The sequence below is a fragment of the Phyllobates terribilis genome, unplaced genomic scaffold (genome assembly GCF_046119375.1).
Source record: "Phyllobates terribilis strain yellow unplaced genomic scaffold, ASM4611937v1 Scaffold_2__4_contigs__length_985480577, whole genome shotgun sequence".
Lineage (NCBI taxonomy): Eukaryota > Metazoa > Chordata > Amphibia > Anura > Dendrobatidae > Phyllobates > Phyllobates terribilis.
Genome location: NW_027362762.1, coordinates 648,558,233 through 648,573,471, shown reverse-complemented (window position 1 = coordinate 648,573,471; position 15,239 = coordinate 648,558,233). Strand labels below are relative to the sequence as shown.

General features: G+C 41.8%; 1 protein-coding gene across 1 annotated transcript in view; it reads left to right on the top strand.

Annotated features, from left to right (window-relative positions):
- Window positions 1-15,239, top strand: part of IPO9 (importin 9) — a 61,490-nt gene that overhangs the window by 22,692 nt on the left and 23,559 nt on the right. Inside the window, exons 14-16 of the mRNA XM_073666691.1 lie at window positions 639-798; window positions 883-1,109; window positions 1,214-1,362. Of these exons, the coding sequence (XP_073522792.1) occupies window positions 639-798; window positions 883-1,109; window positions 1,214-1,362 (536 nt within the window). The remainder of the gene's footprint in view (window positions 1-638; window positions 799-882; window positions 1,110-1,213; window positions 1,363-15,239) is intronic.

Sequence of the window (15,239 nt, the reverse complement as noted above, 5' to 3'; positions counted from 1 at the left end):
AAATGGATGTACTAGTACGGCCAGGTGATAGTGTTGGTACAGTTGTGCTCCCCTTAACTAACAGTTGAGCTACTGCGCAACAGCCAGCACCGTCCCTGACTGTTTAACCCTCTTGATGCAACAGACAATGACGTCCATTTAGAGGGTGGGGCTCTCAAATTTAGCAGCATTTTAAAAGAAAAAAATAATTTTTTTTTCATTTTCTTTGTCCACTTTGCGTTAATTCCCAACTTAAAGTAGACCTATGGTCAATGTTGATTAACTTTTTTTGTGTGGTATGACTGAGTTTTTATGTCTATAAACTAAAAAGTTTGAAAATTGTGACTTTTTTTCTAAAATTTCAGATCTTTTCATAAATTTAAATCATTTTCTTCTAAATTTACCACTAACAAATTAGAATGTGTCAAAAAACTCTCAATTGCTGGGATATGTAGAAGCGTTCCAGAGTTATTACCGCGTAAAGTGAGAATATGTGTGAATGCAGCCTTAATATTAGGGCCGCATGACTACAGAAAGTTGTATCTGCAGTGTAACTCCAATCATTACCTATGGGATGAAAAACACAGTTAAACAAGCAACTTGCAACTTTTTCAATTTATTTACTTTATCGTAACCTTTTTTTGCTGTTTTTCTCCCAGTTTCCCCTTTCCTACTTGGGCGCTCTCTCTGGGCAGCGAGTCGATTCACAGCTGCCATGTCTCCAGAGTTGATACAGCAGTTTCTCCAGGCTACAGTGAGTGGACTTCATGATAATCAGCCACCATCCGTGCGCATTTCTGCTGTCAGAGCTATTTGGGGGTGCGTTTAATTTTCCTTGTACCATTTGCAATAAGTTTTGTATTTTTAGTTTTTATTTTATTTCATGTTTGTTTCTTTTGTCAGGTATTGTGATCAGCTCAAGATCTCTGAAAGTACCCATGTTCTTCAGCCCTTTTTGCCCAGTGTGGTTGATGGACTTATACACCTTGCTGCGCAGTTCACGTCGGAGGTTTTGAATTTGGTAATGGAAACGCTGTGCATTGTCTGCAGTGTGGATCCAGTGTTCACAGCAAATGCTGAATCCAAGATCTGCCCTTTCACCATTGCCATCTTCCTCAAGTACAGCAATGGTAAGTCTTGTTCCTTCTGGGAAGAAACATTGACATTTTATGATGGTTTGTAAAGATAAATAGCTAAATATATAGAAAGAATTTTGTGTGTTTTTCTTTTGAAGATCCTGTTGTTGCATCTTTGGCTCAAGACATTTTTAAAGAATTGGCTCAAATAGAGGGTTGCCAGAATACCATGCAAATGCGACTCATCCCAACTCTTGTCAGCATAATGCAGGCTCCTGCTGAGAAAATTCCAAGTGGTCTCTGCGCGGTAAGTATTTTGTTGTATGCTGTTTGATACAGGCTTTTTATTGCAGAGCGCTTTCCAACAGTCTGATATATTTGAGGTCTACACAGGACCTCCTGTTGCTGATTGACAGATATTCCTTAGGGTATGTGCACACAACAATTTTTTTCCAGGTGGGTCCACTCCGAAAAACTGCTTGAGCTATTATTTCTATGAAAAAATGACTTCCTTTTAATACGTTCAGTTTATTTGAGCGTCTTTTAACCGGTCTGGATCTCCGAGGATGTCAAGCTGTTAAAAGAAATGAACAGACTATCAGGTATTTTCTGCCCTAGAGACTCTACAGACTCTTCAAAATTTATCTCTGGAGAATCGTCAAATGTAAACTGGGTCTTGATCTCTTGCACTTTGAGGTTTATGGACCTCATCCACCGAATGTTTACATAAACCTTTGTCGTGAGGAAGATCCCATGGCGTGGGAGCAGGAGATGGGATGCTCTCTGGGACTCTTCAGAAAATGTTGGCTTTTTTTTTCTTTTTTTTCTGAAGGTGTCATGTGCACATACCCGTAATGTAGATAGGGAAAAACTGTCAGTTTGTGTCAGGTGAGTTCCCATAAATACATTGGACAGATTCACAGTGCTGGCAGCTCGATGCAAACAATGGGTTTAATATACAGGCTGCACTAGCTGATTTAGCAAAATTCATGCAGTTAGCATGCTGAACACTATATAATATGCTACTACAGACTTAATTTATGGACTGGCTGTGGCTCTCCATGCCAGAGTGTGACAGTTTCATATATTTCTATGCAGCTGTCACGCTTGGGTCAGGAGAGCCGCGGCCAGTCCGAGCACTGCGTTTCTATCTGTCTGATTTTTACGGCCGCCTGACTGCCCCCTAAAAGAAAGAGCCAACTCTGATATTCCCTTCCCGACGTTGAATGTAATAATGCTTCTTATTCGGGAAGGTGCAGTGACTACGGGAGCTCAGCTGAACTGACATCCGAGCTCTTATAGCAACAGCCAGGGTCGCTGCCAGCACCATTCCTGGCTGTTTAATCCTCTAAATGCTGTTGTCAGTAGCATTTAGAAGGTTGTGAGAGAGAGCTCCCTCTTTTTAAACCCTTCGGTACCCCCATGCCACAATTGTGTGGTGGAGATGGTTGCCTTGGCACCTGCAAGACAGACTATGACCCCTGGATCTGCCTATAACGTTATCTTGTTAGGCCGTTCTCAAAGGCTAAATCTGACAGGTCTAACAAGCAATTGGGGACCTAAATTAAAGCAAAAATATCTATAACTGTCACTTTTCCAGATCCTATGTGCTAACAGTAACTTGGAAACCTCCTAGATTTCTGTTAACATGACAGACCCGAACGGAGACATGAGTGTAAGTTTTTTATTTGTACTATTTTTGGGGAGTCACACACATGCACGAGACTTGGAGTGCTGGTGGCGACCCAAGTTCTTGAAAATCTTATTTTCTCCAATCACCGTCCACGACAGCACCGCATGAGGTAGCCTCCCTGCCCTATTAGGGACAGGAAACACAGAGAGGTTAAATAGCCCCTCCATATCTCCTATCCTCAGTGTTTTTCCTGTCTAGCTGCATGAGGAGGTTAGTCTGCCGTGCTCTGCGGCCGGCAGCAGATGCTGAAAAGTAACTTAATTTGCCTGGCAGCGAGGTTGATTGCATTGCCTTCCTCCTCTATCAGCTGCTCCCAAGTCTTCTGTGATCTAGATCTCACCATTCTCCTTCGCCTCCTGGTAATGCTGAATGGTGGTAGGCAGGGGGTTCTCCCGAAACACCCCAGCCTTTCAACACCTTCTCCTCCATGCCAGAGTGTAGAGTGCGTGCACTGAACGGGACACGTGGCTCCTCTATCAACGTCACTTCCAGTTGTGTTCCGCTGTGGAACTCAAAGCGTTTCCGGGAAGACAACGTTAACGAGTTTGACAGGGAACCCCTCCTTAACATGGACACAACCAGGGCTCCTCAGAGGAGAGGGAGGCGTCACACTCGAGGGATGTTGCCGCGCTGGGTCATGGTCACTTGGTTTTGAGTGACTATGACAGAAGACGCCTTAAGACTGATCCTTTATAGCTATGGAGGGTGCGTCTTCACTTAAGTCCGCATCTGCTGAGCCCAGCGCTAACCCTGGCCTAGTAAGTAATCCTATTATGGGAAGGCCCCTCTTTTGAAGCAGGATATGGATATTATTGCCTTCTCCCGCTCTTTCAGGGGACAAAGATCCTGCACCAAAAGCAAGAGATAAATCAATGGGTCGTAAATGTGCCATTTGTAGTAAGAAGCTTCCATGTTCCTATAAAAAACAATTATGTCAAGGGTGTACTGAAAAAATTGTGAAGCAAGAACAGTCTTCCCTAATGGAAGAGTTAAGGGGGAAGGTGTGTCAGGAGATTCAGTCTTCACTATCCTCTTTTCTCTTTCACCTCTCATCACAAAGAAGGGGAAGGTTAGTTTAGAGGAGAGTTCAGATTCAGAAAATGCCCATGTATCAATCCCTGAAGAATGTAAAAAATAAGGGGAATTAACCTCGTCTCAGAGTTTTGACCAAGAAGACTAAAAATATTTTTCCTTCAAAGACATAAAGGAACTCCTTACAGGAATGAGAAGTACTATGGATGTTGTGGTTGTGAAGACTGCCTGAACAGTCCAGGATGAAATCTTTGGGAGATTAAAGGGGATATCCAGGGCTTTATAAAAAACAAAAGATGTACCCAAGCACTAACGGGCAGGTAATTGCAACTTACCTGCCTGTTGTGCACGGTGCCGTTCTTCTCAAGCACCGAGCGTTCACAGACCGCTCATGCCGGTGATTCAGAAACCTCTGTTGATGCGACTGGGTTGGACTTCCGGTGTCATTCGGATTGACAGCTGGCTCCCCAAGTCAATCAGAATGACGTCGGAAGTCCTGCCCCGTCGATAGAGGGGAGCGGAAAAGAAACCTTCGCTCTGTGACATCAGCAGAGGCTTTTGAAACTCCGGCAGGAGCTGTTTGTGACCGCTTTGTACCAGGGAAGAATGGCGCCGTGCACAACAGGCAGGTAAGTTGCAATCATCTGCCTGTTAGTGCTTGGGTATACCCCCTTTAAGGTCAAAAAGGAAGATACTGTTTCCTATTCATGACAGTATTCAAAGTTTGATTCTGGATGAATGGGGGTTCCCAAAGAAACTTTTGGGTACTCTGGGCGAACTAAAAGAAAGATTTCCATTGGAGGAAGAGATGGCTACATGTTGGTCTGAGATTTCCAAGATTAACATCCCGGGTGCTGTAAAGACAACTTTGCAATTTGAGGATTTTTCACAACTTAAAGACCCAATGGATCAGAAGATGCATAGGTTTTGGAAGTCTTGGAGGCGTCGGCGGATTCTTTAAGAACAAATGTGGTTTCCATCTGTGGCAAGGTCCATGTTCTGATGGCTGAATCAACTCGAGGATCACCTGAGTATAAGCACTCCCAGAGAAGATTTACTTACCTCTTCTTCAGAAAGCTACTGTATTCCTAGCAGATGCCTCAGCGAAGTCTGTCAGGGTAGCGGCTCGGTCTTCAGTATTATCAAACGCAACAAGACGGACACTTTGTCTGAAGATGTGGAACAGAGATATCGTATCCAAAGCCAAACTTTGCTCAATTCCCTTGCGGTGGGGGAGAATATGTGTTCAGGCCTCCTCTAGACGATCTATTGGAGAAAGCATCAGATAAGAAAAAGTCACTACCTGAACCAAAAGTCTTCAGGAGAACATAATTTCATCCATCACAAACCCAACCCCCTCCGTACAGAGGGAAGGGAAAAACAGGACGCTGGAGCTATCCCAAAGGAGCAAGAGGTAGGAACATTTTTCAAAACACGCGCCAAGAAAGACAATGACGCCAGGCATGTAGGAGGCATAATCTCAGAATTTTTTTCCCCAGTGGCAGATGTTTCCTTCAGATCAAAGAGTTATAGAAAGTAAGTCTGAAAGTAACTTGTTTAATCTCAAAAATTACAGAAGGCTTTGATGTCATGTACAAAAATCAAGGCAAAAGTAGTAGCATTTGTCAGAAAACAGAATATACAACATTCCTTATCTCAACGATTTCTTAATCATGGCTCCTTCTGTAACGCTTCTCAGAGAACATCTACAGATAACGTTTCAGATCCAGACTTCTGTAGGATGGTTGGTAAATCTTCAGAAGTCAGATTTAAATCCTTTGACCAGAAAGGTATTCCTGGGGTTTCTTTTGGATTCCCAAGAACAGGCATCATTTTTACCAAGAGACAAGCAAATACAAATAAGATCAAGAATTTCGGCTCTGCAAAATGAGAATGCGGTCTCCATAAGATGCCTGTCATGGGATCCATGACATCATTTATCTATGCAGTGCCTTGGTCTCTGGCTCATACAGGATTTCTTCAAACTTGCATTCTGTCTTGCTGGGACAGATCCCCTGAGTCCCTGAACAGGAGAATTCGATTGGCTGTCCAAGTTAAATCCTCCCTCGGCTGGTGGATCAATCCAGAAAATCTAGCAAAAGGAGTTTCTTGGATTCAATTCAGGGGATCTGGCCAAGAGAGGTAATCATCCAATTTCAGAGAATTGAAAGGGATAGAAGAGACCCTTGGGACTGCTGTAATTTTACTTCAGGGGACCCATATCGGGATATATTCCGAAATGATCACAGTGGCTCACAATCGTCATCACGGAAGCTTGAAATGCGGGAATCTGTAGTCAGTCTCAACAAGAATCTTCTCTTGAACTCTCCTCTGTTTCCCATACTACCAAGAACGTTGCAAAAAGCCAGGACAGAGTGTCAAGACAATCTTTGTAGCGCCCTAGTGACCAAAGAGAAGCTGGTTAAGGACATAGAACAGCTTGAGGTCGGAAGACCCTCTTATCCTCCCTCCGATCCATGACCTTCTACACCATGGTCCGATTTGCCATCCAGATCTTGAGAATCTGTGTGTGGCTGCCTGGCTTCCAAAGCCACAATCTTAAAAGCTAAAGGTCTCTCAGAAAGGGCCAGTGTTACCCTTCTAAGGAGCAGAAAACACATGCCATCTACAGAAACATATGGAAAACCTTAATTTCATGGTACGGGTTTATTCCTCTGGATCCGTTTCATCCAGACATAGCCAAAATCTTGGCTTTTTTTGCAAGATGGCCTAGGAAGAGGCTTAAAATCTAGTACCCTTAAAGTCCAAGTGTGAGCCTTTAAGCTACCTTTCCGATTAATTTTTGGCAAATCATCAGTGAATAAGGAGATTAATGACTGCAGCCTCCCAGGTACATCCAAGACAGGCCAACATAATCCCACCTTGGAACCTAAATATTGTCCTCAAGTCTAACTCTGCTTTCCTTTGAACCATTGGCCTTAGTGGATTTAAATAAACTGTCCTGGAAGGCAGCTTTCCAAATAGCCAGAACAATGGCTAGGAGAGTCGGTGAGCTTCAGGCTCTCTCTATTGGAGAACGCCATCTTAAGAACTTGGAAGATAGAATTGTGTTCTACCTGGACCCATAATTTTTTCCCAAAGTGTCATCAGAACTCCACATGTCTCAAGAGATAATTCTCAAGATCCGACAAACAGAGAAAAAGAATTTAACTCCTTAGACGTAGGGAGAACCATTCTTCACCATCTTCAACAAATGGAATCCTGCACGAAGAATCAGAATCTTTGTGCAGCATTTCGAACAAAACGAATGGAAGAAGACTTCAAGGAGTACCATCGCAAACTGGATTAAAAAAGCGATTTTTGAAGCATTTAGAAGCCAGAATCCATCGCCTCTGGAAAGCCAAAGAGCTCACTCAACAAAAGCCATGCCTGTCTCCTGGGCTTAAAGGTCAAGTGCCTCTGTTGAACAAATCTGCAGAGCCGCCACCTGGTTCTCTGTCTATACCTCCTCTAAACATTATAGATTATATTAAATGTCCAATAAAGATTGTGTTTGGGAGGAAAGTCCTTCAAGCAATCGTCCCTCCTTGATAATATTCTTTGGTATCCCTCCTGTGGTGCTGTCTTGAAGGGTGATTGGAGAAAATAGAATTATAGTTACGAGTAATTCCTTTTCTAGGAACCCTCCATGACAGCATCGGTAGTTCCTGACCTTATGTTCTTTATGTACTCCCTTATTCCTTGGTGTTAAAGGGAATCTGTCACCCCCTCGGACCTATCAGACCTTTTAATATGGGCATACAGGTGATAGAAATGTAAATCTAATCATACCTGTATGGCCCATATTAGAGGTGTGCTTGCTTTGAAATATCTTTTTATAAAAGCCGTTTTCCTATGTTTGGCATCCGTGTATACACGTGTACATACAGCTCTGGCAAAAATTAAGAGACCACTGCACAGTTTACTAAAAATCACCATCTCTAAATGTCTGACTTCCATTCCAGTGTCAGTTGAATTTCAACCAAAGTCCACTTCATTCTACTTAATGTGCTTCTGATTAGGTGATCACCTGAACCAAATCTTATGTAACGAGGGAAAGAATAAAAAAAACACTGCTGTGGTCTTCACAATCCTCTTACAATAGGACAAGCTGAATGGCAAAACAAGTGCTAGGAATAGCCCAAAAGTAATTTGAATGAAAAAATAACTTTTAACCATGCCAAAGGAGTTGAAAAGAAAAGTCTTGAGTGAGGAAAAGAAGGGCTCAATTCTGGCTTTACTAGCAAAGGGATACAGTGAGCGTCATGTTGCCTCCATCCTTAAAATTTCGAAGACGGCAGTCCATAACAAGGTCAAGCAGCAGACATTGGGGACAACAAAGCTACAGACCGGCAGAGGGCAAAAGCGACTCTCCACTGACCGGGATGACCGTCATCTTATTCGAATGTCACTCAGCAACTGCAGGATGACATCGTGATCTACAAAAGGAATGGCAAATGGCAGCTGGGGTGAAGTACACGGCAAGAACAGTTGGTAACAGGCTCCTAGAGGCAGGCCTCAAGTCATGTAAAACTAGAAAAAAAGCCTTTCATCAATGAGAAGCATAGGAGAGCCAGGCTGAAGTTTGCCAAAGACCATAAGGATTGGACCATAGAGGACTGGAGTAAGGTAATCTTCTGAGTCTAATTTTCAGCTTTGTCCAACACCTGGTCGTCTTATGGTTAGACAGAGACCTGGAGAGGCATACAAGCCACAGTGTCTTGCACCCACTGTAAAATTTGGTGGAGGATCGGTGATGATCTGAGGATGCTTCAGCAAGGCTGGAATTGGGCAGGTTAATCTTTGCGAAGGACGTATGAATCAAGCCGCATACAAGGTTATCCTTGAAAAACACTTGCTTCCTTCAGCTCAGGCAATGTTCCCCAACTCTGAGGACTGTTTTTTCCAGCAGGACAATGCCCCATGGCACACAGCCAGGTCAATCAATGTGTGGATGAAGGAGCACCACATCAAGACCCTGTCATGACCCGCCCAATCTCCAGAATCCCATTGAAAACCTCTGGAATGTAATCAAGAGGAAGATGGATAGTCACAAGCCATCAAACAAAGAACTGCTTAAATTTTTGTGCCGGGAGTGGCATAAGGTCACCCAAAAGCAGTGTGAAAGACTGGTGGAAAGCATGCCAAGACGCATGAAAGCTGTGATTAAAAATCATGGTTATTCCAGCAAATATTGATTTCTGAACTCTTCCTGAGTTAAAACATGAGTATTGTTGTTTCTAAATGAATAAGAACTTGTTTTCTTTGCATTATTTGAGGTCTGAAAGCACTGTTTCTTTTTTATTATTTTGACTATTTCTCATTTGCTGCAAATAAATACAAAATGTTTAGCTTTGAATTTCGGAGACATGTTGTCAGTAGTTTATAGAATAAAACAACAATGTACATTTTACTCAAAAATATACCTATAAAGAGAAAAATCAGAGAAAATGAAAATTTTGCAGTGGTCTCTTAATTTTTGCCAGAGCTGTATATACAATATAGTTCCTAACTATCAGAATGCCGGGAGGAAGTGGGGACCAAACCTAATTTTTGCACACGCCAGAGGTCACTGGAGCGAAAGTCACAGTGACTCCCTGGCACCTGCGCACTAGAGCCCAGCACTGTAAAATAGGGCAGAGAGAAAAAAAAATGCTCCTTGCGTTATAGTGCAGTGCTTGACCTACAGACCTAGACTGCATTTCATAGGGCCCTGTGACGGAGAGGGGGGAATATTTAAACTAAGTAGGTAGGCGGGGATTTCTTGGCGTCCGTCCGTCCGTCCCTTCCCCCCGGATGCCAAGCATAGGAAAACAGATTTTATAAAAAGATATTTCAAAGCAAGCAGACCTGTATGCCCATATTGGAGGTCTGATAGGTCCCAGGAGGTGACAGATTCCATTTAAATACAGTTGTGCTCAAAAGTTTACACACGTGGTCAAAATTGTTGGTACCCCTCGTTTAATGAAAGAAAAACCTACCATGGTCACAGAAATAATTTGAATCTGACGAAAGTAATAAATTAAAAATCTATGAAAATGAACAAATGAAAGTCAGACATTGCTTTTCAACCCTGCTTCCACAGAATTTAAAAAAAAAAAATTAAACTCATGAATAGGCCTGGACAGAAATGATGGTACCCCTGAAAATGTGACAAAAGGGACATGTTAAATCAAGTTGTGTCCACTAATTAGCATCACACGTGTCTACAATCTTATAATCAGTCAGTGGACCTGTATATAGGGCTACAGATACTCACTGTGCTGTTTGGTGACATTGTGTGTACCACACTCAACATGGACCAGAGAAAGCAAAGGAAAGAGTTGTCTAAGGAGATTAGAAAGAAAATTATAGACAAGCATGTTAAAGGTAAAGGTTAGAAGACCATCTCCAAGCAGCTTGATGTTCCTGTGACTACAGTTGCACATATTATTCAGAAATTTAAGATCTATGGGACTGTAGCCAACCTCCCTGGACGTGGCCGCAGGAGGATAATTGATGACAAATCAAAGAGTCGGATAATACGAATGGTAACAAAAGAGCCCAGGATAACTTCTAAAGAGACTAAAGGTGAACTTCAAGCTCAAGGAACACCAGTGTCAGATGGCACCATCCGTCGTTGTTTGATCCAAAGTGGACTTCATGGGAGACAACCAAGGAGAACGCCATTGTTGAAAAAAATCATAAAAAAGCCAGACTGGAATTTGCCAAACTACATGACAAGCCACAAAGCTTCTGGGAGAATGTCCTATCTGAACAGATGAGACAAAAATTCAAGTTTTTGGTAAGGCACATCAGCTCTATGTTCACAGATGGAAAAATGAAAACATATCAAGAAAAAAACACTGTCCCTACTGTGAAACATGGAGGAGGCTCTGTTATGCCCTGGGGCTGCTTTGCTGCATCTGGCACAGGGTGTCTTGAATCTGTGCAGGATACAATGAAATTTCAAAACTATCAAGAGATTCTAGAGAGAAATGTGCTGCCAGGTGTCAGAAAGCTTGGTCTCAGTCGCAGGTCATGGGTCTTGCAACAGAATAATGACCCAAAACACACAGCTAAAAACACCCAAGAATGGCTAAGAGGAAAACATTGGACTATTCTGAAGTGGCCTTCTATGAGCCCTGACCTAAATCCTATTGAGCATCTTTGGAAAGAGCTGATACATGCCGTCTGGAAAAGGCAACCTTCAAACACGAGACAACTGGAGCAGTTTGCTCATGAGGAGTGGGCCAAAATACCTGTCGAAAGGTGCAGAAGTCTCATTGACATTTACAGGAATCGTTTCATTGCAGTGATTGCCTCAAAAAGGTTGTTAACTTAATATTTTGTTTAAGGGTACCATAATTTTTTTTAAATTCTGTGGAAGCAGGGTTGAAAAGCAATGACTGACTTTTTCATTTCTTCATTTTCATAGATTTTTAATTTATTACTTTTGTCAGATTAAAGTTATTTCTGTGACCATTGTGAGTTTTTCTTTCATTAACCACTTCCCGACCGCCCACTGTAGATAAATGTCGGCGCTTGCTGGGCTCTGTGCAGCGCCGACGTTTAAAAACGGTGGGTGGTCTCGCAGCGCTCAGGACCCCCAGGGTCCTGCAAGTGCTTCGGGAGCGGTGCAGAGCGATGGCTCTGACAGGGAACATCATCGGGACCTGATTAGATCAGGTCCCAGTGATGTTAACCCTTTGCTGTCTTCTATATGCCGCGATCTATAGTGATCGCGGCATATAGAAGACAGCAGGAGGAGAGGGGGTCGTCCACTTACCTCTCCGACGACCCCTTGATTCCTTTCAGGACCTGGCGTTGCTATGGCAGCTGGAGGTCACATGACCGCCTCCAGCTCTGCCATATATGGTGTCCTTCCTGCCTTGCTCAGCCTGCAAGCTGATGCCAGGCAGGAGACTGTGAAACAGTCAGTGAAGATCTCATATAATGTAATACATGTCTATTACATTACATGAGATCAGGGATCAGAAAAATAAAAATTAATGTCCCATACAGGGACTAAGTAAAAATGTAAAAAAAAAAGTAAAAAAAAAAAGTTTTGAAACTGTTAAAAAAAAAAAAAAAAAAAAAAATACAAAATAAATAAAAGTAAATAAAATATTAAACCGATAAATCCATATATTTATGCAAAAATAAAAAAAAGTACACATATTTGGTATTGCCGCGTCCGAAACAACCCGAGCTATAAAACTGTCACACTAATTAACTCCTTCTGTGCACACCGTAATAAAAATAAATAAAAAACGGAGCAAAAAACTATGCTTTTTCCTCATATCGCCAAACAAAAAGTGGAAAAAAATGTGATCAAAAAGCAAAATGGAAATAAAAATGGTACCGCTGAAAACGTCATCTTGTTCCGCAAAAAACAAGCCGCCATACAGCTCCATCAGCCAAAAAATAAAAAAGTTATAGTGCTCAGAATAAAGCAATGCAAAAAAAATATTTTTTCTATAAAATTGTTTTATTGTGTAAAAGCGCCAAAGCATAAAAAAATATACAGTAAGTGTAGTATCGCTGTAAACGTACTGACCCGAAGAATAACGCTGCCTGATCACTTTTACCACACGCAGAACGGCATAAAAAAAACCCTCAAAAAACAATTCCTGAATTGTTTGTTTTTGTTAATTTTACCTCCCAAAAAACAGAATAGAAAGCGATCAAAAAATGTCACGTACCCAAAAATGGTACCAATAAAAATGTCAACTCGTCCCGCAAAAAACAAGCCATCACATGACTCTGTCGGCCGAAATATGGAAAAATTATAGCTCTCAAAATATGGCGATGCAAAAACTAGATTTTGCAAAAAAAGCGTATTTTAGTTCGTGACAGCTGTCAGTCATAAAAACCCGTTATAAATCTGGTATCTCTGTAATCGCACCGACCCGAAGAATAAAGTAATCTAATCCGTTATATCACACTAGGAACGGCGTAAAAAAATAAATAAAACCAATTCTTCACCTGCTACTGATTTGTTTATTATGTCTCCCAAAAATCGCAGTATGGCTCGGCACACATTTATCCTGCGCTCTGCGCTGAGCACTTGCGCCAGAGTTTCCGTGTAAATCTCTGAAATACGTGATTCAGCCGGAACCCATGACGGAAGATTCCCTGTAATGAGGCAGATATAGGCCACTGTGGATGCAGTCTGGCCTGTGATCCCACGGTGTCATTTGTTTTAGGCGTGCATAAAAGTGCGGTTGGCTACAGTTTTGTGCACTTCTGTAAAAAAGGACACCGCTAAACAGAGGCCAGACGGAGTCCAGAGTAACTCTGCTGCTTCATTACAGTGAATGGATCCCGCAGGGGTTTCATCTGAATTACATCACTTGGAAATTTAGATGGAAACCCCGATGTAAGTGCTCAGCCTAGAGCACCGGATAAATGTTACATAAAATGTTCCCAATAAAAGCTTCAACTCAGTCCTCAAAAAAAGCTAGTCCCCACTCAGGTCCGTCATCTGTTAAAAATATAAGGGACTTCCAAGTTACTGGTAGCAGAAAGGCTCTGGAAAAGCGAAATGGCCCTTGCCCCCCAAAAGAAATTCAGAAAATTTTGTGCTCCCAAATCCAAATGCCTATTCTACAATAATTTGTTCTCCAATTGTCAAATAGCACTCCGTCCCCCCCAGATCTCGCCGTATGGCTGAGCCACATATGGGGTATTGACACTTTTAGAAGAAATTGTGTGACACATTTCGGCACCATTTTTACCCATTGCCCTATGTGAAAATGTAAAATCTGAGGGTAAAACTTTTTTTTGTGGTAAAAATATAATTATGCTTTTTTTCACTGCCCAATGGTAGAAATTTAAAAATTAAAAAATACTCACTACTTCCCTAGATGAATTCCTTGAGAGGTGTAGTTTACAAAATGGGGTCACTTGTGGGGGTTTCTGCTGTTTCGGCATGTCAGCAACTCTTCAAATGTGACATGGTGTCTGCTGCCTATCCCAGCCAACATAGCGCTCCTTTCTCTTCCGAACCCTGCCGTACACCAAAGCAGTGGTTTTCCCCCACATATGGGGTATCGGCGTGTTCAGGAGAAATTGAACAACAAATTTCACGGTGCAATTTATCCTGTTACCCTTATGATAATACAAAATTAGGGAATGAAAAACATTTTTTGTGGGAACAATGTGAAAATTTTATTTTTATGGCTCAATATTATAAACTTCTGTGAAGCAGCTGGGGGTGCAAGGTGCTCACCACACATCTAGATAAGTTCCCTAAGGGGTCTAGTTTCCAAAATGGTGTCACTTGTGGGGGGTTTCCACTGTTTAGGCACATCAGGGGCTCCCCAAATGCAACATGGCATCCGCTAATTATTCAAACAAATTTTACATTCAAAAAGTCAAATGGCGCTCCTTCCCTTCCGAGCCCTGCCGTGCGCCCAAACAGTGGTTTGCCTCCACATATGGGGTATCGGCGTGTTCAGGAGAAATTGCACAACAAATTTCATGGTGCAATTTATCCTATGACCCTTATGATCATACAAAATTAAGGGATGAAAAACGTTTTTGCGGGAAAAATGTGAAAATTTTATTTTTACAGCTGATTATTATAAACTTCTGTGAAGCACCTTGGGGTTCAAGGTGCTCACCACACATCTAGATAAGTTCCTTAAGGGGTCTAGTTTCCAAAATGGTGTCACTTGTGGGGGGTTTCCACTGTTTAAGATCAGGGGCTCTCCAAATGCAACATGGCGTCTGCTAATTATTCAGACAAATTTTACATTCAAAAAGTCTAATGGCGCTCCTTCCCTTCCGAACCCTGCAGTGCGCCCAAACAGTGGTTTTCCCTCACATATGGGGTATCAGCGCGCTCAAGAGAAATTGCACAAAAAATTTTGGGGTCCAATTTTTCCTGTTACCCCTGTGAAAATAAAAAAAATTGGGTCTAAGGTAACATTTTTGTGAAAAAAGTTAAATGTTCATTTTTTTCTTCCACATTCCAAAAATTCCTGTGAAGCACCTGAAGGGTTAATAAAGTTCTCAAATGTGGTTTTGAGCACCTTTAGGGGTGCAGTTTTTAGAATGGTGTCACTTTTGGGTATTTTCTGTCATATAGACCCCTCAAAGTGACTTCAAATATGATGTGGTCCCTAAAAAAAATGTTTTTGTATATTTTGTTGGAAAAATTAGAAATCGCTGGTCAACTTTTAACCCTTATAGCTCCCTAACAAAAAAAAATTTTGGTTCCAGAATTGTGCTGATGTAAAGTAGACATGTGGGAAATGTTATTTATTAACTATTTTGTGTGACATATCTCTCTGATTTAAGGGCATGAAAATTCAAAGTTTGAAAATTGCAAAATTTTCGCCAAATTTCCGATTTTTTTCACAAATAAACGCAAGTGATATCAAAGAAATTTTACCACAATCATGAAGTACAATATGTCACGAAAAAACAATCTCAGAATCAGGGGAATCCATTGAAGCGTTCCAGAGTAATTG